General features: G+C 38.1%; 1 protein-coding gene across 5 annotated transcripts in view; it reads right to left on the bottom strand.

Annotated features, from left to right (window-relative positions):
* PIP5K1B (phosphatidylinositol-4-phosphate 5-kinase type 1 beta) overlaps window positions 1-21,939 on the bottom strand; it is a 363,978-nt gene that overhangs the window by 54,824 nt on the left and 287,215 nt on the right. For all 5 annotated transcript variants that reach the window (XM_074361670.1, XM_045504993.2, XM_010967909.3 and 2 more), the window contains 2 exons: window positions 13,513-13,668; window positions 8,780-8,924 (listed from right to left, as the gene is read on the bottom strand). In XM_074361670.1, the coding sequence (XP_074217771.1) occupies window positions 8,780-8,924; window positions 13,513-13,668 (301 nt within the window). The remainder of the gene's footprint in view (window positions 1-8,779; window positions 8,925-13,512; window positions 13,669-21,939) is intronic.

Raw genomic sequence — 21,939 nt, 5'->3', positions numbered from 1 at the left:
AAGGTCACAGGGGCTGAGCTAGGAAGCAGGTTTGGGGCAGAGTCTTCCCAGAGGTGTTGCTAACCTAAAATTCCTTTAAGGCAAGGGAACCTTTGTTTAGGGTATGTCCAGGTAGGTCTGAAGTACAAGAAAGGCACCGAGGTCCTGTCTCCTCATCATCATTTGAAAACTCACCCACTTTGCTATGGTTTTGTTTTGGGCCTTACATCTTATGTCCTCTTAATTTCTTGAACGGGCCCATCTGTGTTTCAGCTGAACCTCAAGACAAAGAAATTGTTTTACTCCTCAGAAAGGATAGAGAAGGTGAGGAGTATCTCCAGAGAACTTTTTTCTTACAGTCTAGCATGCATAAGAATTCCTCGAGGAGTGTGCCAAAGCCCAGATATAAGAATCAATCATACTCCGAGAAGCATTTCTCTAAAGGTTCAATGCAGGAGGGCAGAGGACTTGGGAGGGCCTTTGGGGGTACATCCACCACCAGCAAACTATTCTCCCAGAGATAATGTACTAGTGGCCGAAGTCAAGGGAAACTGAGATATGGTTTTTTGGTTCCAGAACTGTGAGACAGGAAATGAATAAAAGAGGTTATTTTTCATCAGTTAGGGTAGCTAAAGGCTGGCCAACATTTTTTCACCTTTTTTCCCTCAATATGCCTTACCCATTAATTGGATCTATTAAAAATATCTTAGTAATGCATGAAAAGCACCTAGAAAGATTACCACGCACCAATTCATCAAAAAAACAAGTGAGCATGCTTTGAATGAATGTTGAATCCTAAAGTATTCTTCATATATGTCAGATATCTAAAAAATTCACTTCAATTTCCTGCCCAGGCTGAAACACGAGGGATCATTTGAAAAGCTAATCACTTCAGAATTCATTCTAGAATTTGTCAAAAAAAAAAAAGAGAGTTATCTAGTAAAATCCAGGTGCAGACTATGTGGGGGCTGGGTTTGGGGAGAGGAAGCTAAACAGGCATATTATGAAGCAGCTATCAGGCTCCAATCTTCTCTGCAGGTGCCCCAGTCACAACTGGGAAAAGATATGACGCAGCTCTGAGGTCCACCTGTCATCCCAGCATGCCGAAAACACTCCTAATTTCCAAAATGACATATTCTTCTCTTGGGAGGCTGGGGAACAAAGCAGGCTTCTGCTTCTGGAATCTGAGCAGTGTTATTCTCCCCCAAACAGGTATCATCATTTGCTTGGTGAGCTAGTTTTCTGAGAAAAGTTGACTAAATCCTCCTCTTTGCTATAAGGAGAATGGAAGTGACACCCCCACATGTGAGTTTGCTCTAAACTGAGTTATATTCAGTTGATGAGATGGGCTGGGGTCTGGGCAATAGAGTAAAGTGTTTTGCCAGGGCATGGGTGATGGCTAGCTTGCCTCCAGACTATCTTGGCTGCTCTAGTTACCTGAATTCCCCAGGCTTGCAAACGTCTTCGTGGAATTCTTGAGCTGAAGAAACTTTTTATCTATCCCATGTGCCTGGAATTAGCTAAGGCATTTCTATGGTATTTATACCCAGCATCTACTCTAGCACAGTACCTGGGAAAATGTCCCTGCCACTATCCCAGCTTTTTATGTGCTGTCCCCTTCCATTGTGCCTGCTCTTAAGGGGGACATCCGGCCCCCGTGGGGCCCTCCTTTATGAGTCTAGGTCCTGGTAACATGGCAGGGCTTACGCTAGAAGCTGCTTCCTGTAGTTATTAAACCTGGGCTTCTGCAACAACCCTCACTCTTCCAGCCTCCCATGCTCTGTAACCAATTCCCTTTGCTAAATTCTGTTTGAAATTCCGAGTGTATTTTCTGTTTCCTTAACTATTAAAATACTCTATGAGGGCTTTTTGCCAAAAACAACTTTATCTTGCCCTTTACAGTGGAATTTACGGGGAAGCTGCAAGGTGTTAGGGTCAGGAATCACTTGGTTATTTTAACAAATATTTTGAGGCTACTTACTATGTGCCAAGGAGCATTATCAGTGCTTCCAATTATGATTTCTTTTATTCTTTCTAACAATGCTCTGGGGCAGTAGTATAATAATCCACGTTTTACAAATGAGGAACGGAGGCACACAAAGGTAAGGTGACTTGCCCACTGTTCGGTAGCTAGAAGTGGCAGCTTGAGGACGAATGCCTCAACTGATGATTTATAATGATGAAAGTGAAAGAAAGAGAAAGAGAAAAACCTGGTCAGGGTTGCTGGCAGTGGTGGTGGCAAGAAGGTTTGTCTGCAAAGTAGGAATAGTCATATGAAGAAGCATAAAAGCACAGAGTCTGGTGAGGTCAGATTCAAAGTTCATCATCAACAGGAGGGCTGCAGAGACCTTCCGAGGGGCTGGTGGGGCCCTAGACTGGCATCAAGGTACAGCGGGTAGTGGCCATGTCCACAGCAGATACTACAGCCATGCACTGTCCCTCCCTGGAGGTCACAGCTAGAGAGCTGGATTACTGGGAAACTCTTGCACCCAACTTTCTTCTCCCTTCATTTTTGTAAGTCATAAAGGTTCCTTCTAACCTTACTACGCCAACAGATGATATGGGATTTTCTAACTCAAGCAGAAACATACCGAACAAAAAGTCTCTTCCCAATGAAATCCTGCCATTTACAAACAATGTAGGCTACTATGCTCAGTGACTTAAGTCAGACAGAGAAAGACAAATACTTTATGGTATCACTTCTACGTGAAATCTAAAAAATAAAACAAACAAATGAATGTAACAAAAACAGAAACATTCACAGTTTACAGACGAAAAACTAGTGGTTACCAGTGGGGAAGGAAAAGGGGTGTGGGGCAAGACTGGGATATGGGATTAAGGGACACAAACTATGATACACAGAATACATAAGCAACAAGGATATACTCTACAGCACAGGGAATCTAGAAAATATTTTATAATAACTTTAAATGGAGTATAATCTATAAAAATAGTGAACCACTATATCACACACCTGAAACTCATATAATATTGTAATACTATCTTTAATTAAAAAAAGTCTCTTAGTGATCATGTAAGAATTTGGAGTCAACCTGGAGAGCTGGAAATAAAAACATAAGGAAAAAGCTATTTTAGGTTTCTTATGAATTCAAATTAATATGTCATATTTTTAGTGTTTGAACACTAAGACTAACATCTTTGAAAGTGAAAATCCTTACTCAAAGTCACATGGAAAAAGAAAAGGCAAAACGGATGAAGAAGAGAACTTGTGCGGATGTTACTGAATTTTCATTAAAAGCATCATCTAAAAGTCATCTTGTCTGAGACATGACAATAAGGACGGGGCAGCTGTGGAACAGCTGAGGCTCATGCCTTGCATTTTCTATCAGTGCTGTGGGTGGAAATCATGGCTTTACTTTTTAGCCATGTCACCTCAGGACAGTTGGCTAATGTTGCTAAGCATCCCTCATCTGTAAACTTTCAATGACGTTATAGGATTGCTGTGAGGATTAAGTGACTTGATCCATGTTAAGAACTTAACACAGACCCTTAATAAGGTCATATAATTCGCTATTAGTACAGTTATTATTATTATTGGATTATTACTGGTGGTTTGAATATGTCTATAGCTATGATAGAGAAGTTCCCATAGCTATCATGTTTTTAATAAGCAAACTTAGCCGAATGGCTTCTAGAATAAACATCACAGGTAGACATTAACATAAGCCCACCGCTTTGCCTACTGGAAATACTTTAGTTATTAAGCAGCAGCAAATGGCTCAAACACAGGGCCAGAACTCATGCTAGGGAAAAATCAACCAACTGACCTTCTGTGCATAGTACACACATCAAGGATAAGACCAGAAGTCCTTGGAGCCCATGATGCGAGGGTGGTAGCAGGGGAAGAACATGAGGCTAGGACCTCGCAGACCTGTGTTCCAGTTTAAAGTCTACTAGCAGGTTATGTGACCTTGGACATGCCACCTCTTGCTATGTCTCTGCTTCTCTCTTTCCTTACCTTGTAGACACATCTTTAAGATAATGGGTCTCTAACATTCTTTGGGATGACTCTACTCGTATGTCTTTAAATTTGAGTGGTAAGCAATTTGTGGAGGAAAACTCATGGCTAGAGACAACTGTTCCACCCTCTCCGAGGTTTACCATATGCTACTGGTAGGAAGGAAGGGGCACAGAACCATGGTTGGAAGCACTGAGTCAGCCTCTGAGATCTAGAATGCCGAACTCATCATTTAGGGAGCCTTTGCCAGCTGTCCCTCCATGTACAAGGGACCAGTGGTTTTCCTCTGACCTATGTGTCCTTCTCACAATACTTCAAATGTCTTCACGATGAGCCAACTATTAGAAATAGCCACTAGTAAAACACTAGACTAGACAGAGCAGTGATGGTGGTAAAGGCATCTTTGATGGGGAAAGGATAAATATATTGGAATGCAGTAGGGCTTTCCATCCTTATGCATAATCAGAGCTTCAGCTTTGCTACCAACTGTGCAGGAAGTCAGAAAAAGAATTAACATTCTTATGTGTAACCAATTTCCACAACATTAAACTAAATTGTTCTTAACTTTGAGACAAAACACATCTGCCTCTGCACATCTTAGCGCTCAATTTATACCTCCTTTCAAAGAACAGAATTCTTATTAAGACAGAAAAATTCAAGAATCAAAAACTCAGAATCTAAATCCCACTATTTGGGAAGTATGAACCTTCAGCAGTTTTTCTTTATTCCTATGAATTATACCCTCTAACATAGGACTGTAGAGCAGAACTTGAAAATACATACTTCTAGTAATCAGGTTAAATATATACTTTAAAAAAGTGATGCTATTTTTTCTTTGCTTCCTAGTCAGTTTTTGGGAGTATACTTAAAAAAAAAAAATAAACTGCTATTGGAGTTTTTGAAATTACAAAGAATAATCCTTTAAAAAATAACTCTAAGAGACAGCAGCTTCCCATTGCAGTATATAATTTAGGTGTGGAGACATCCAGGTACTAATTGACACTTTTACAACTTAAGGATTCTGAACAGATTGACAGAATGACAGCCACTAGTTGAAGTATTCACAGCTTATTTAAGTGCAGATATATAGAGTATAATGTAGAAATGGGAAAACAGACCACTCCGCCTTAACAAAAAAATGATTCACAGAGAAAGAGAAAAAAATAACTTGTGAATTATGGTAGCGATTTTCTTCCCAGGCTATCTGGATTAGGCTTTAAACTTTAGTGTGCCAGATGAGACTTAGAATATTGTCTGTGTGTTGCTTCAAGAGACACCACACAGGACTAGGAGGGCTCTAAAGGGAAAAATGATAGGCACAAAATGTGACAACTTCTTTGCAGTTTGCGGGTACGGTTTCCCTGTTGAATAATTAGGGGTGGGCATGATGGGTGGGGAAACAGATAGTGATTCCTGGAGGGGTTCGCATGCCATTATTTCTTTTCGGGGTTCTTTAGCACCTCTGTGCCTTTTCTGCACCTTCTCCCTATGATTTCCCTAAGGCAGTTGTTAAGATTCGAGGCATGCCTTCGGCTTCTCTTACACATCCAGGCTAAAAGCAGAAATGCCCACAGGAGAAGACAGGCAACAGCAGAGGTGAGCTAAGCAGAGGGTGCTGACCTGGAGGGTCCATGCTTCTCCCCTGCAGCTGATAAATGCCAAGAAGCAATGGAGTCAAGTAGTAACAAAGCCAGTGATTTTTCAAAAGAATCTGAGTATTTTAGTGAAACGATATGATTTTAAAATGTTAGTTTCTTTTAAAAACATCCTGGGTTCACACATGCTTTCCACTGGCTTGTACTCCTTTGGCAGGACACTCACTTGATTGTGACGAAGGCTGCAAGGCTGCTGGTGGGCCAGTTCAGTGGTGTGTACCCAGGGTGATTTCCTGACATTCAGCCCAGAGCCCACTCCCCAAGCCCTTTACAGACTGTGAATTCTCTGTATCAAATCCTTTTCTGCTTAAGATAGAGTGCTTCCTTGTTCTTGCAACTGAACCCGGATGGGTAACTAAATATGAGATATCAAATTGCAACCTGGATATACAATGCCAAAGAAGATTTATTTCAACAATTCACTTTCAACAAAAAGAAGAGAGGGAAAAATATCATAGATAACACTGGTGTCTTTCCCATCTAAATATACATGATAACCAGTATCAGTATAAATAAAAGTACCAAGAATTATACCATAGCCTTGGCACATGTAGCTGGAGAGCATGCAGAGGTAGCTCCCAAGCTGGCCAGGAAGGATTCTGTGTCAGAATGAGGCAGTGCCAGACCCTGGGGAAATCTAAACAAATAGCCAAGAGTTGAATACCTCTGGCTAATAGATTGAATACTTAACCACAACCACTGCCCCCAAAACCAAAAAAACCCTTTTAATTTTGTGCTGCAAATTCCAGTAAATAATTTAATAGCATATCCAACTATCTGCCTCTGATAATGAGAACAGTAGCAAATGTAAGAAACCACCACAGCTTCACGTAAGAATTGTTTTTGACCTTGCAAAGAATTTCCTGTGACTTTCCAGACATCTTTGGAGCTGCTATTTATATTTGAGAGCAAAAGAACAGTGTTCATTCAGCTGTACTGTGTAGACAGGAAAAACTGTTGCTGGACTGATTTACATAATTAATTTGAACATTCAAGGTACACGTTAATGTTAGGTATAAGTCACTTTAAATTTTTCTAGGAAGCTACCAAATTACTTTTACAGTTCAGGTGAGTTAAATAATTTATTGTGGGGCCTTGTTTGTTGGTCCTACAGTAGAGCTCTCCAAATGGAAGCCCAGCCAAGATTTGTGACTCACTTTGACATCTATTCCTTTTCCTTTGCCCTAGGTGGGCTGTCTCACCTGCAACCACCTAACTTGTATCTAGCAGAGACAGAAGAGAATAGCCACAAAAAAAGAATTTCCACAGGAGCTCCAGTTTCCAAACTTTAACTTGCCAAAAGACCATGCTAGAATTTATAAGTACGCATATATTAAAAATAATTCTACGATAGCGAGTCCTCTTTCTGGAAGTGAGTCAAGTTGCTAGCCTGGAGGTGGAAAATGACATACAGTGTAAGAAGCACTCTACCTGCACAAATTGACCTTGATTCTTGAGAGCTGGATCTCCACAAGAACCAGTTCAACATTTAACAGATAATTACTGAGAATGTATACACAGTAGTCTCTGTCCTACAATTGAAGCTAGTTAAAAAATTGCATACATAAAAATAGAAAAAACAGCTAATCCCACAATGTTGTGATCTCTTTTTGTAAAGGTATTGTCTATTACCAGAACAAATGTTTGAGAATATTTTGCTTAAAAAAGTAAAGTATCTAATAACAAATTAAGTTTCTATCTAAGGCATTGCAGTACCCCACCCCAATATTCAAATTCACATTAAATGTTCAAGAGTCAATGTACTAGTTTCCAGTTGTGGCTGTGATAAACTGTCATCAACTTAACAGCTTAAAACAACACAAATTTATTATTTTACAGCTCTGGCACTCAGAAGTCCTAAAATTCAAGGTGTTGGAAGAACTGTATCCTCTGTGGATGCGCTAACGGGGAATCTGTTTCCTTGTCTGTTTTGGCTTCTAAACTCTGCCTGCATTCCTTGGCTCGTGCCCCTTCCTCCACCTTCAAAGCCAATAGTGAACATCTTCAAATCTTCTTCTCGCTCTGACCTCTGCTTCTGCTATCACCTCTCCTTCTCTGAATCTAATCTTCCTGTCTTCCTCTTATAAGGACCCTGTGACTACATTGAGCCTATGTGGATCATTCAGGATATGCTTCCCATCTCCAGGTCTTTAACTCAGTCATATTGGCAAAGCCCCCTTTTTATAAGGTAACATAGTCACAGGTGCCAGGGATTAGGACGTGGACAACTTGGGGGCCATTATTCTGTCTACTGTGGATGAAAAATATTACCTGCCGTATCAGTAAACAAAGGATGCTGCGGCCAGCAAGTCATGAGCCACTACCGCCACCCCTGAAGATGAGCCGCAGAGAACTCAGGATGGAGACAAGCAGGCAGCCTGGCCTCTCCACCACCCGCAACAGTGCACCCTGAGGGAACTCAGGATGGGAAAAGAACAAGATACTGGCCCTAAATAGCTAGGTGCATTATTAAAGGAATGATTTCAGTAAGTCCAGACTATTGCATCTTCCCACACATAGAAAAGCACTAAATCCTTAACTTGAGGTATCTGATTTTCTTTAATTAACAGTAAATTTTTGATGTTCCAACTACCCGGTCTTTGTTGCAAAACTCCTACATATCCCGGTTCCTCCCCTGCCTCTTCCAAACAGTCTCTTAGAGCAAACAGAGGCAGCACCCCATGCTTAAGTCCTCACAAATGTCCAGTGAATAAAACGTAACTCTCAAATTTTAGGCTGGACATTCTGTTTTTTTCAGTCAACACTAGCATAGTTCTTAAGGTCACTCATACGAAAAGAGAATATTCCAACATCTTTGTAGCTATTTGTGTAACTATTAACCAAGAATGCTTGCTTAAAAACTCCACTCATAAAAAATTATTAAAATAAAAATGATGAAAGATCTGTCTTCTGCCAGAGAACCAAGTATGTAGTTTCTACAGCACATAATGATTAATTGTAAAGAAAAATCAGGAGGGTTTTCCCTCAGGTGTACTTCCTGGCACAGTAAAAATGAAGCATGTTCTTTCTTTCTCTTACTTACAGGGCAGGTGACGGTCACATCCTGGTTGTTAAGGATGATGTGTTCTCATTCGGAGATACGGGTCTAGCTATGATGTAGACGTGGTAACAGGCAGATTGGTAATTTGATCGCACTAAGTATTACCTGTTTGAATAAATCGCAGTCCTGTCGTGTGGATAATGTTCATTGACGTATAAGGAAGAAGATGAAATTGTGGTTGCCAAGGAAGCAGCCTCAAACAGCGATGGAGTGCTAGGCACCAGGTCTGGCCTGTGTCGGGATCCCAGCGCTGGTGACAAAAAGCAAAACACACACTCATGAATCACAGGAATAAATGCTGTTTTAGTGTCTCTAATAATTTAAATGACTCAAAAGCATTCATTTTACATATCAGGCTGCAAATTAAATTCTGAATTAACGGCGCTCTTCTAAACTGCAGCAGAAATGTAAAAGAGCTTCTTGCTAACAGGTTAAACAGGAAGGAAATTGCATTAATTTACAAAATGGCTTATGGAAATGACATTATGAATGTTCTTTTAAAAACCTAATAAAGCGATTGACGGTTTCAAAAGATGACATAAAGAGATCCTAGGAGCTTAAGGAGATAATTTGACAGAGATTAAAAGGATGATTGGCAAATGTATAAACACACAGTGAACCTGCTTTCGCCTCTCGAGGATATGCACACGTCTGTGATTCTCAGTAGATCTCAGAACTCAGACATTCTAAAAGCCAGGAAGCAAATGCTTCACAGACTAACAGCCAGCTAGACCTTCACCCTGTGTGAGACCACACATATCTCTCTGAATGTTATCCACAGCTCTGCTTGACACTGTATTTTAACAGCAAGGCTGCCTATTTAAAAATGAGAAGACCTTTTTTTTCTTTGAAACGTAAGTGCCTATGGGAATACTCAGGCAAGAGGCCTCCCTCGTCGGGAAAATGGAATAGTCACGGCTGAGCAATGACCCACGCCCACTCTCTCTGAGTCTGTGTGGTTTTTTGACTGTTGAAACAGAATCATTTTTAATGACCCTATCCTAAACCATGGACAAATTTACATCCAGTCTTAGCCAGCCTGTCAGAGACAGTGTTTTGATTACAGGTCCAGCCATACAGAACAAAAATTCTTTGAAAGAGACATACAAGTTCCTAGAGACAGAACACTGTGTACGAAGCTTGTCTTTAAAGTTCTATAGTTGGACTCAAGCTGATTTTTTTCATCTCTGGAGATTTTTTTTTAATTTTATGGAACTATAACTGGCATATAACATTGTATTAGTCTTAGGTATACAACACAGTGATTTGATATATGTACATACTGTGAAATGTTCATCACAATAAGTTGAGTTTACATCCCATCACCACACATAGTTACAGCATTGTTTTCTTGTGATGAGCATTTTTAAGATCTCCTCTCTTAGCAACTTTCAAATATGCAATATAGTATTATTAACTCGAGTCACCATGCTGTACTGTGGATTCTTTTTAATCATTTCCACAGACTAAACTAAAACGGATGACAATAAATACAATAAAACCATAAGGTGTTTCTGGTATTCCTTTATAGGCACAATGGGCTCAAAATTATGTCTTGTCAGGAAGTGTATGCATGGAAAATGCTCCTAACAGGCACTATCACATGAGTATGATGTTTTGGATTTTGGTTTGGAGAGGGGTAGACGGAGAGGTGAGGGTGAGCACAGAAGGGCTGGACTCTGGACTAAGAGACCAGGCACACATTAAAACGTATGAGATGGTGCAGCTCTGCCTCTGATTCAGGTCAAAATAAAGAACTGCCATGATGAATAACGGATGATAATCATGCAAAAATGTAAGTAATGAAGTGCTCAACGTGCAAAAATCAGAAAGGCTTCAATTTAATAGGAGTTGGCTGGCAATCTTCAGAATACTTGATCCCACCACCTTCTCATTCAATACAGAGAAAAATATGAGAACTCTCAATAACAGAGAAAACTGGATCTGAAAAATAACCTTACATCAGATTCCAAGGAATCGCCACTAAATGTTATGCAGATGGCGCTGGACTGAGAGCAACTAATACAGTCTCAGGTCTTGGACATACTCAGCTTGACTTTATAAACCAGAAGCTTCCTGAGTGATGGGATAGAGAAAAATGCCATCTGTCCAGGGACTCAGGTCCAGGTCACACAGCACCCAGACAATGGGGAGCTGACCCCTCCACCCCTTGGGAGCAGTTCTTTGAAGCAGAGAACTGTTTCGTTATGCTCCCATATTCTTTAGTTTGTTTTTTTTTTTAAAACCAGTGTGGTAAGCAGAATTCTAGGATGATCCCCAATGACCTGTACTCTAGTATAATCTCCCTTTGCACGTGGGTGGAAGTTGTGAGTATGAGACATTACCCCGTGATCATTTTATCTAACGCGGCCAAAGGAATTCTGCAGATATAATTAAGGCTACTAATCAGTTGACTGTGAGTTAGTCAAGCCATCCAGGTGGGCCTGGCCTAATCACAGGAGCCCCTTAAATCTGTGTCTAGAGGTCAGAGATGGTGATGACAGAGATTCCAAGTGTGATGGGGACTGACTTGCAAGAAATTCTCCATTTGAAGATGGAAGGGGCTGCATGGCAAGGAATGAGGATGGTCTTCATGGGCTGAACCTGGCTCCCAGATGTCAGACAGCAAAGACTGAGTGACTTCAGCCCTACAGCAGCAAGGAAGTGAATTCTGCCAATGACAGGATTAACTTGGAAAAGGATTCTTTTCCAGCACCTCCAGATGAGAACTCAGCTCAGCTGACACCTTGATCCCAGTTTCTGAGACCTCAATGAGCTGTGTCCAGAGAACCCAGGAAAGCCTTGCCAGTCTTCTGACTTACAGAACTGTGAGCTAATAAAAGGAAGTTACATTAAACGGCTAGCTTTCTGGTAATTTGTCACATGGCAACAGAAAATGAGTATGACCCAGACATACTAAGAATGACAGAAAACAAATGCTTAAAAACTAGAGGGAAATTTGGTGATGACTTGGTGCACTACGAAAGGGGAAGTCCCCAAGTACAGAGCATTGTAAAAAGGCTGACCTTTATAGCAAACTTTTAGATGCAGAGAATTGTCAAGATCGACTCATTTAAAAACAGTATGTTGACAGTTTTCAACGAATATGCTCAGTAGGTTTTTCTTCAACCTTCAGAGAACTTTTCTGGTGAAGTACCTTTAGAATTGAAGCTATGGGTCCAAGAGAATAGTTCATATGGAAAAAAGCTCACTTTGTGCACTACTTCCCATGTTTCCAGACTTTCCAGATGCTACGGAGTATATTTATCATACTTCCCCCCCCCCCAGATTAACAGCTGGACTCACAACTTAAATTTTAGAAGATACATATATACATATATATATACACACACACATATATACACACTATATATATGTATACATACCCACAACATATATATATATTGAGGTATAGCTGATAGAAGTCATACTGAGCATACTATTAAAAAGTTAAACTAACACAGTTAAAACATAGGTTTATCCTAGAAAACCAGGCAGTGTGGCAGAAGATGCCAATGTAGGGAAGCTTAGGGGAGAAGGGTGGATGCCTGCCAGAAACTGCCATCAACTCCGAGAGAGGAGCAAGGCAATTCAGTAACTCTTACTGAAATCACTAAATCTGGGTAAAGGTTGATTTATAGATGAGAAAGAAAGAAACCCAACAAGGCACACGTGGATAAGTGCTGCAGAGGGGAAAAGGGATGAACAAACTATTCTAAAGACTCTGAGGAAAAGAAAACCCCAAGAAGAGATCTAATCTTAAGGAAGTAAAAGCAATTTTCAGGAAATTTTGGGATTCTTAAAAGAATATACTGAAAATAAAATCTAAAATGTCACTTCTTCTTATAGGATTAGAAGATAAAATCCAAATGATTGACTCAATAGATAGCGAAAAACATTTGATAAAAATGCAACATTCATTCTTGATAAAAACTTGAGCAAACTGGGAATAAAAAGGAACTTCCTTGACTATGGGTATCAAATACAGCAAATTTCTTTCTCAACTGTGAAACACTAGAAGCGTTCCTTTTAAAATCAGGACAAGACAAGGCTGTCCACAATCACTACTTCTATTCATCATTGTACCAGAAGTCCTAGTCAGCAAGGAAGAAAGAAAAAAAGATGCGAGGTCTATGCAGTAGTAACTAACAGCCAGAAAGACCAAATCTTAAAAATACACTATTTGAAAAGACAGAAAATATATATTTATGTCTTTATAACTACCTGAGGAATAAATCTAACAAAAAGTAGGAATATAAGACATGCAAGGAGAAAATTATAAAACTGGTATTAAACTCATTAAAGAGGAACATAAAAAAATTAATTCACTGTCACACTGTGTATGTATAGTTATGTATATATATACATATTAACGTATGTGTGTGTTTGAAAAAAGTATATGCAAACAGAACAAGATCTACCAGTGACAACACCAAACCCTTTAGATTTGTTACCTTCAGGTAGTGAGATTATAGACCTCTGTTTCTGAATATTTTAGTATGTTCTATTTTTTTCTGTAAACTATGTGTAGTATTGTTTGTGTTTTAAAAATTGCACACAAACTGTGTCATACTGTAAATATCCTTTTAAAAATTAGTAAATAGACTGCTTTTCTTTTCTTTTTAAATTGAGGTACACTCAGTTACAACATGTCAGTTTCCAACATACAGCATGTTTCACTCTCATATATATATACATGTATTCATTTTAATATAATAGCCTTTCTTAGTGCAAATATTTTCTAATTTTTCTACTGTGAATTTATATTACTTGTATAAATAACATCACAAGCACTTTTTCTTCCTTCCTTTCTTTTTTTTTTAAATCCATGTCTTTACCTTCTTCATCAAGGCTGCTAAAACTTTGCCCTTCGGTCAGCAAATCATGCTTCTCATCCTTCCATTCCTGGCTAATAGAGGACACAATCTCCTGGGACGTTGCCTTCAGGGCAGCGATGGAATTGCAACGTTTCTTAGAAGGTGAGGCCTTCAAAGCTAGACAGGAAGAAAAGGAGACAACTACAGTTATTGTAAAACCAAATTAATATTTTATTAAATTTTTACTTATGATTTATTAACATTTTAGTCATTATTTGAGTAGGATGCAAGAAGCTCTGTTTTATATACATGAGGAAAGGGAGATGAAATTGTGTTTTGGTAATTTTTTTTGTCTGAAGTGATTTGACTCAGCGCTATTTGCAACAGCCTGGTATGGAAGCAAATTAAGTGTCCATCAGCAAATGATTGGATATGGAAGATATGGTGTACATATATACAATGGAATATTACATAAAAAAGGCATAATGCCATTTGCAGCAACATGGAGGATTCAGAGATTATCATACTAAGTAAGTCAGACAGAGAAAGAAATATTATACTAATATCACTTATATGTGATATAAAAATAGTACAAATGAACTTATTTACAAAACAGAATCAGACTCACAGACATTGAAAAAACTTATGGATACCAAAGGGGAAAGGGAGGAGTGGGGATAAATTGGGACTATGGAATTAACAGATGCACACTACTGTATATAAAATAGATAAACAAGGATTTGCTGTAAGGAACAGGGAACTATATTCAGTATCTTGTAAAACTCAATAATGCAAAATAAAAAAATATAGATTTATACATATATATGTATAACTGAATCACTGCTGTATGCTTGAAACTAACACAATATTGTAAATCAACTATATTTCAGTTAAAAAAATAAGGTGACTTGACTTAAATCAGAGTATCTTAGAATAAATTCAAGTTGAGGTATCTCTACAGATTTTGAAATATCATCTTATTTGAGGTGAAACGCAAATGTTTGCTGCTAAAGAATTATTTTTCCTCCCCTGAGCAATGTTTTTCTAGTGTTGGGAGGAGGCTGAGTGGGTTGATAAACACAGATGGTAAAGTAAGGAGAATTCTCATGACCCCAGTTTTATTAACTTGGGACTGGGAATTTCTTAACATGCCAATGTTTAATCTTATACTCATGTTGCCCAATTTAGCCACGTTACCTCTGGTTGCTTTTTTCTTTCAGTGACTTTCCACTGAAATTTCCTGCCCTTTGGGTCTCTTCTAGGTCATAGTTAGGTCAGATGTAAAATTTACTCCCGATCTTTGTCCAAACAGCATTCTACAACTTTTGAAGTGTGTTGGAAACCTGAACCAAGGCGAGAGTGCTTCACCATCAATCACACTCACTGAAGGCTGTGACTTTACCTTTGATATGTCAGTAGGACCTACTTCAGGTGCAGCCAGACCATCCTGATTTACATTCACTCTTTGCTGCAGTAACTTTTCTTGGCTTAACACTGTTAGAGAATTTCCTTGGAGGGTAGGGGGAGAGGGAAGTTAAAACTTGTGTATGCTTTCCCCTGGACTTGGTTTTGGCAGTGTCTCTCCTTCTGTGGGGGGTCTGCAGACAGGGATAACCTGACAGCAGATGCATTAGTGTGATTATGTTTGGCTTTGGGAATCTCAGAGCTTAGACTCCACCGCTTATGAGGGCCACTTGCCATCAGCAGCTTGCAAGAACTTAATTGGAGAAGGACTTTGGGACACACAAATGAGGAAAGAATAGAGGGCAGTATCTCCACTTAAAGAGGAGGGAAGGCTTATGTGTCCCATGAGCAGTCTTAAAATCACAATAACATAATTATCATAATCAATAACATTTGTAAAGGGCTTTAGAGTTTAGAAGCCAGCATTCATATCCAGTCATCGAGGGAGGTAGGCTCTATCTATAGGGCCTTTTAGAGGTCCAGAAACTGACAGTAGAAAAGCTGTAACCCACTCAAGGTCACAAAGGTACAAAGCACAAGACCAGGTGTCTTTCTTTAAAGTTGTCCAATTGGTGGTTCCTTTCCTAGCTCTTTGGCATTCTATTTTCTGGTTAAAGTGAGGGGGAAAAGATAAAACTAGAGTTTATTTTTCTTTGACGGGAGGAGATTTTGAAAGTTTAAAAATTGATCAAAATGGATTTTAATGGTAAATAAGTGGACCAGATAAGTCACATTTCCCTTAACTCCTCATCCTATCAAAACAGTGGTCACACTTGCTTTTACAGGCGTGAAGTAATTATCCACACATTGGCTTTTGCTTTAACATTCTGTTTGCTAACTTCTATAAACCCTCAACTCTCATCTTTCAATGTGGTCCAGCTGACCCTTGAACAACACAAGTCGAACTGTGAGGGTCTGCTTACATACAGAATTTTTTCAGTAGTAAATACTATATATAGTACTACATGATCCAGGGTTGACTGAATCCCTAGATGCCGAGAAACCACAGATGTAGGGGGCTGGCTCCAAGTTACATGTGGATTTTTGACTGTGTGTGGGGTCAGCTCCCCTAACCCCCCATGATGTTCAACGGTCAACTATATTTTAAAATTTCTAAGCCAGGGGAATCTCAAAAGTGGCTCAGAGAATGCTAGAAATCCCCGAGATCCTCTCAGAAGGTCTGTGATGTTAAAACTATTTCCATAATAATATTAAGAAGCTATTTATCTTTCTCACTCCCATTCTCTCCCGAGTATTCTAGACGCTACATGACCTATGGTATCACCACAGGCTGAATTCAGAAGCAGATGTGAGAATCTGGATGTCTTCTGTTAAGCCAGAATTAAAGAGTTGAAAAAATATAAAATAATGCCACTTATTCTCACTCAATTATTTTTATGGAAAATATAATTTTTTTGGGTTACCTAATTATTCAGGTTTTTTTATCTTAATTTTTAAATTTTATTAAAAATTTGTTCCCAGTTTTATTATGTAAAATTACTACAGTTCAACTGCACATACACATTATATTGCATGTAAATATGTATACAGTATACTGCACATTTTTTAGTTTTCATATATGTACTAATTATTGTTTCTAAGAACAGATTAGATCTTTAGCTTTTTAAACTTACGTAGTTATCAAAGGAATAAAGCCAACTACAAAATAAGAGTCAGTAGAATGCAGTAATCCAACCATAAAGGACAGTCAAATGTGCTTACACAAAATATAATTATTTTTAATAATCACTTTTTATGTTAAAAATTTTAAACTTCTTTGTTAATACTGACTTATGTTAATATGCAATTATTTTTTTACTGTAACCTTGTAAGAATTAATGAATATTTAAAAGTTTCCTCAATTTTAAATCCTAATAGGTTAAATATAGATGGATATAATCTACATAAATAAAAGCTCTTTGGGGTCCTCAATCATTTTTAAGAATGTAAAGCAGCCCTGGATCAAAAGGTTTGAGAATCTCTTAGCTCTTGAATCAATGCTAATTCTCTAAATTGAGAAACAGCTAGGATGAAAAGAATATTAGCAGCATCATGGAAACATGAATGAGGGGAAGACGCTCAGAGAACTGTCTGTACTTGTGGCTTATAATGGACTGAAGGCCAAGAGTCCCCCAGAGAAATAGCTCTTTGTTCATAATCAGCATCACATACAATAAGGAGCTGAGAAGACCCCAAAACAAACCCCTGCCAGGACCACACAGCACCCAAAGAAAGCATACTGTTGTCTTAAATGGTGACTCTTTCTTAAAGGAACTGTCTGAGCCTCACTCAGTGGATAAGGACTTGAATGTTGCAGAAATTGAATGCCTCAGTGTCTTCTTTTGACTAGATAATCTCAAAGGATGGTTTGGGTTGCTGGTTACTTTCTTTTGTGTCACAGAAACTCCTGGATTTGTCCTTGGCTAAACGATGTCTGGCGATACGTATCTTGTATCCATTTCCAGCCCTACGTCCTGCTATTCAATTGCCTCTACACCTTTCTTAATGCTTTTCAGCTTACCCATTTGCCATTCCCTGAACCTACCATGTTCATTCCTACCCCTGGGCCTTTACACATGCTGTTCCTCCTACTTGAGATGCCCTCTGGCTTCTCTTCCTAATAAATACTGGCTTACATTTTTAGGACTTAGTTTAAATATTGTTTTCTCTGCGAAGCTCTCTTTGTGAAGACTGGTCTTTTTTCTCTCTGCATACCAAGAGAAGCATATGCAAAAACTCTATTAACAGTTGCTTTATTACATTATACATCTGTTACATGTTCTAATCCCTGACCCAAAACAGACTATAAAATTACCAAGGGAGGAACTAATTAATTTGCTTCAAAAAGGCTTTCTACATTATTAATGCTTAGCATAGTGTTACATACATAATAGGTGTTCAAATGTTGGTTGAATAATGAACTATTGTTCTGAAATTTTAGGACAGTTCATTTTTAACTAATTAATGTACTATTCTATTCCCTTCAGGAAACTAATGTTTAGTACTTTAGACACATTATCTGGGTAGAGAATTTCAGTGAGGCTTCAACATTACCATGACTAATATTTCCAGAAAGAATTATAGAGTTTTGCAAACAGTATTACATTGACAGCATGACTTAATTCTGATGTGGGATAAATGGATTTAAGATGGTTAAAAAACCAAAACTTGAAGACCGGGTACTGTTTTCTTGAGGGTGGAAGTCGGGGTGGGGAGGAGAAACTTTCACCTACAAAGAAAGAATACCTGTAGGAATTAAGGGCTTTAACTTAAGCATAGTTGATAAAGCATTTTGGAGTTGTATTTTAAAGTGTCAACTTTACTAATTAAATTGCTACCCTTTGAAATGTTGGTAGTAGATGAAAAGTCCATTCATTCATTCAGCTATTTATCAAATAATGATTGAGTGCTTAGGATGTGCGAAGGAAATGTGCTAGATTCTCGGAATATATATGAGGATGAAATATAGTCCCTACTTTTCAGGAACTCAAAGTCAAATGAGGGGAACAGAACAACAGATCACTATGGTAGGGTATGGTCAGTGCTATGAAGGAAATATCATCTGAGCTGAGACGTGAAGGAACACCAGAGGAAGGATGGAGATTGTTACAGGCAAGGGGACAAGAACACGTAGAGACATGGAGGCAGCCTGGAATGTCAGGGGTACCTGTAGGGAGTTCAGAGCTACAGGAGCCAAGGGGGTGGGGTATAGCACGGAACGGGCTGTGAGAGGAATCACAGGAGAGGGAAAGAGAGGCCACATCAGAAAGGGGCTCAGAAGCAAAGTTAAGGATTTTGTGGACTAGGGAATCTATTGAACTTTTTATTAAAAACATTTTTTTTAAGTGTGGAAGTGTTTTAATAGGAAATTAGCAAGAGGAGATTTATATTTTAAACTGATATGTCTGTCTGCAGTGGGGAGAGACTGGATGGGATGGGGATATGACTGGAGGTAAAAGGCAGGCTCCTGAGCAACTTGGGGGCAATCCAGAAATTAGTCCAACATTTGTGGACAACTGATTTTTCAACAAGGGAACCAAGATAATTCAATAGGGGAAAGAATAGGCCATTTAACAGATGGTGCTGGGACAACTGGATATCCACATGCAAAAGAATGAAGCTGGACCCTACTTCACACCAAAGATTAGAAATTAAATCAATATTTGTAAATACTATATCTAATAACAAACTTGTGTCAAAAATATATAAAGAACTCTTATAATTCAACAGTACAAATAACCCAACTAAAAATGGGCAAAGGATTTAAATAGACGTTTCTCCAAGGAAAATATAAATGGTCAATAAGCACTTAACAAGATGTTCAATATCATCAGTCCTTAGATAAATACAAATCAAAACCACTTTGAGATGACCACTTTATACTCACTAGAATGTCTAAAATAAAAAACAGACAGTAACATATCTGGTGAAGATCTGGATTCCTCATACATTCCTGGTGGGATTGCAAAACTGTGTAGCTGCTTTGGAAAAGAGCCTGGCATTTACTCAAAATGTTAAACAGAGTTACCATCTGACCTAGTAATTCCATTCCCTGGTATATACCCAAGAGAAATGAAGATATATGCACACAAACCTTGTGCATCAATGTTCACAGCAACATCATTAACAATAGCTAAAAAATGTAAACCACCCAAATATCCATCAATTAGTGAATGGATAAAAAAGATGTGTTATATCCAGACAATGGAATATTATTCAGCAATAAAAAGAATATAGTACTACAAGATGGCTCAACCTTGAAAACGTCAAGTGAAAAAAGTCAAACACAAAAGACCACATACTGTATGCTTCTGTTTGTGTGAAATATCCAGAACAGACAAATCCATGGAGACAGAAAATGAATGAGTAGTTGCCAGGGGCTGGAAAGAGGAGGAATGGAGAGTGACTCCTAAAGTGGAATGAGGTTTCTTTTCAGGGTAATGAAAATGTTCTAAAATTAGATAGTAGTGATGGTAGTACAACTTTGTGAATATACTAAGAATCACAGAATTGTACATCTTAAAAGGGTAAATTTCATGGTATATGAATTATATCTAAATAAAGATGTTCTAAAGAGCAAACTAAAAAATCAAAGTGTAAAAAAGTCAATAGATTTGACTACTTGAGAAGTAAGAGACTTGTTATATTAAAAAACATGATAAACTACAAACTGGAAAGATTTACAACACACACCATTTCATGGAATTGAGAATGCCAGTGACTGCACCATTAATTTATATACACCACTAAGAAAACAAAAGCTGCCAAGATGGGGAAGCTCATGGAGAAGCCTTACTAAAGCTGAGATCCCAAAGGCTACATCCTCCATAAACCCACCAGGGACCACAAGGAAACTCATGTTTTCCACCCATGTCAAAGGGTGAAGGGAGGTGGAAAAATCTTCCTTGAAAATTTGAACTACAAGCTGGTATTCACACAGGATTGCAAGCTCAACAAATACTATCTCATGGGCCATCTTAGGCAAAAAAAGGCCTTAATCAGAGAACTTAATTTATAGTCATCTCACTTTGAGACCAATTTTAAGATACCACTGAGATAGTCAAATGTGAAACAGAAGCTTTTCTTAGAATAAAGTAAGATTAAATAGGAACTGGTATCTTTAATATGTAGAGTTAATATAAGTCATTTGGAAAAATAATAAACACCTAATACAAATGAGCGAACACTGCAAAGCTCAATTCTCAAAGGAATTACAAATGACTAATAAACATGAATGATAGGTGAACTTCACCAGTACTTAAGAAATGCAAAATAAAACAACCAGATAACATTTTTTACTTATCAGAGTAGCATAATTTAAAAAGAGTAATTCTGGCTAAGAGCTAAAACAATACAGACTCTTGTTGAAGTCTAGAGTGGCATAATCTTTCTGTGTAGTTACGTGCCTTTTAACCCCCTACTACTTCTTGGAATCTATCCTAAATAAATAATCATAAGCTTGGAAAAATCTATCTGAAATGATGTTCATAAAAATACTATTTCATTAGAAATAGAAAAAGGAGAAACCATGTAAGTGCCCAATAATGAAAGATGGTTAAATAGATTATGGCATATTTATATAATTTTAATGTTGTATTGCAATTTTAAGTAGTGTTTTTGTACACTATATAATGATATGGGAAACTATTCAAGTTATGTGAAAAATAGAGGACATATATAAATTTGTACATCATTATGCTTCTGTTTTTATAAAAATACACAACACACAGAAATATAGATAGGAAGTTTATCAGAATATTAGTAGTGGAGGATCTTAACAATTTTTCCAAAGAAGACATACAGATGGCCAATAGGAATGGCTAGTATCAAAAAGACAACAAATAATGTGTTGGCAAGGGTGTGAAGAAAAGTGAACACCCATGCACTGTTTGTAGGAATGTAAATTGGTGCAGCCATTGTGGAAAATAGTATGGAGATTCTTAAAAAAATTAAAAACAAAACTACCACATGACCCAGCAATTCTACTGCTGGGTATTTATCTAAAAAAACCAAAATCACTAATTTGAAAAGATATTTGCACCCCTCTGTTCAACACAGCATTATTTACAACAGCCAAGATATGGAAGCAACATAAGTGTCCATCAATAGATGAATGGATAAAGAAGATGTGATATATACATATATACACAATGGAATATTACTTAGCCATAAAAAAGAACGAAATCTTGCCATTTGTGACAACATGGATAGACCTAGAGAATATCATGGTGAGATAAATCAGACAAAGACAAATACTGTATGATTCCACTTACAAGTGAAATCTGAAAAACAAAGTAAATGATCAAACATAACAAAACAGTAACAGAGTTGTAGACACAGAGAACAAACAAATGGTTGCCAGAGGGGAAGGGACAGGGAGAGGAAAGAAATAGGTGAGGGAGATTAAGAGGTACAAACTTCTAGCTACAAAATAAATGAGTCATGGGTATAAAATACACAGTTTGAGGAATCCAGTCAAAAACT

Source organism: Camelus bactrianus, chromosome 4 (assembly GCF_048773025.1).
Source record: "Camelus bactrianus isolate YW-2024 breed Bactrian camel chromosome 4, ASM4877302v1, whole genome shotgun sequence".
Classification (NCBI taxonomy): Eukaryota; Metazoa; Chordata; class Mammalia; order Artiodactyla; family Camelidae; genus Camelus; species Camelus bactrianus.
This window is presented reverse-complemented; position numbering and strand designations above follow the sequence as displayed.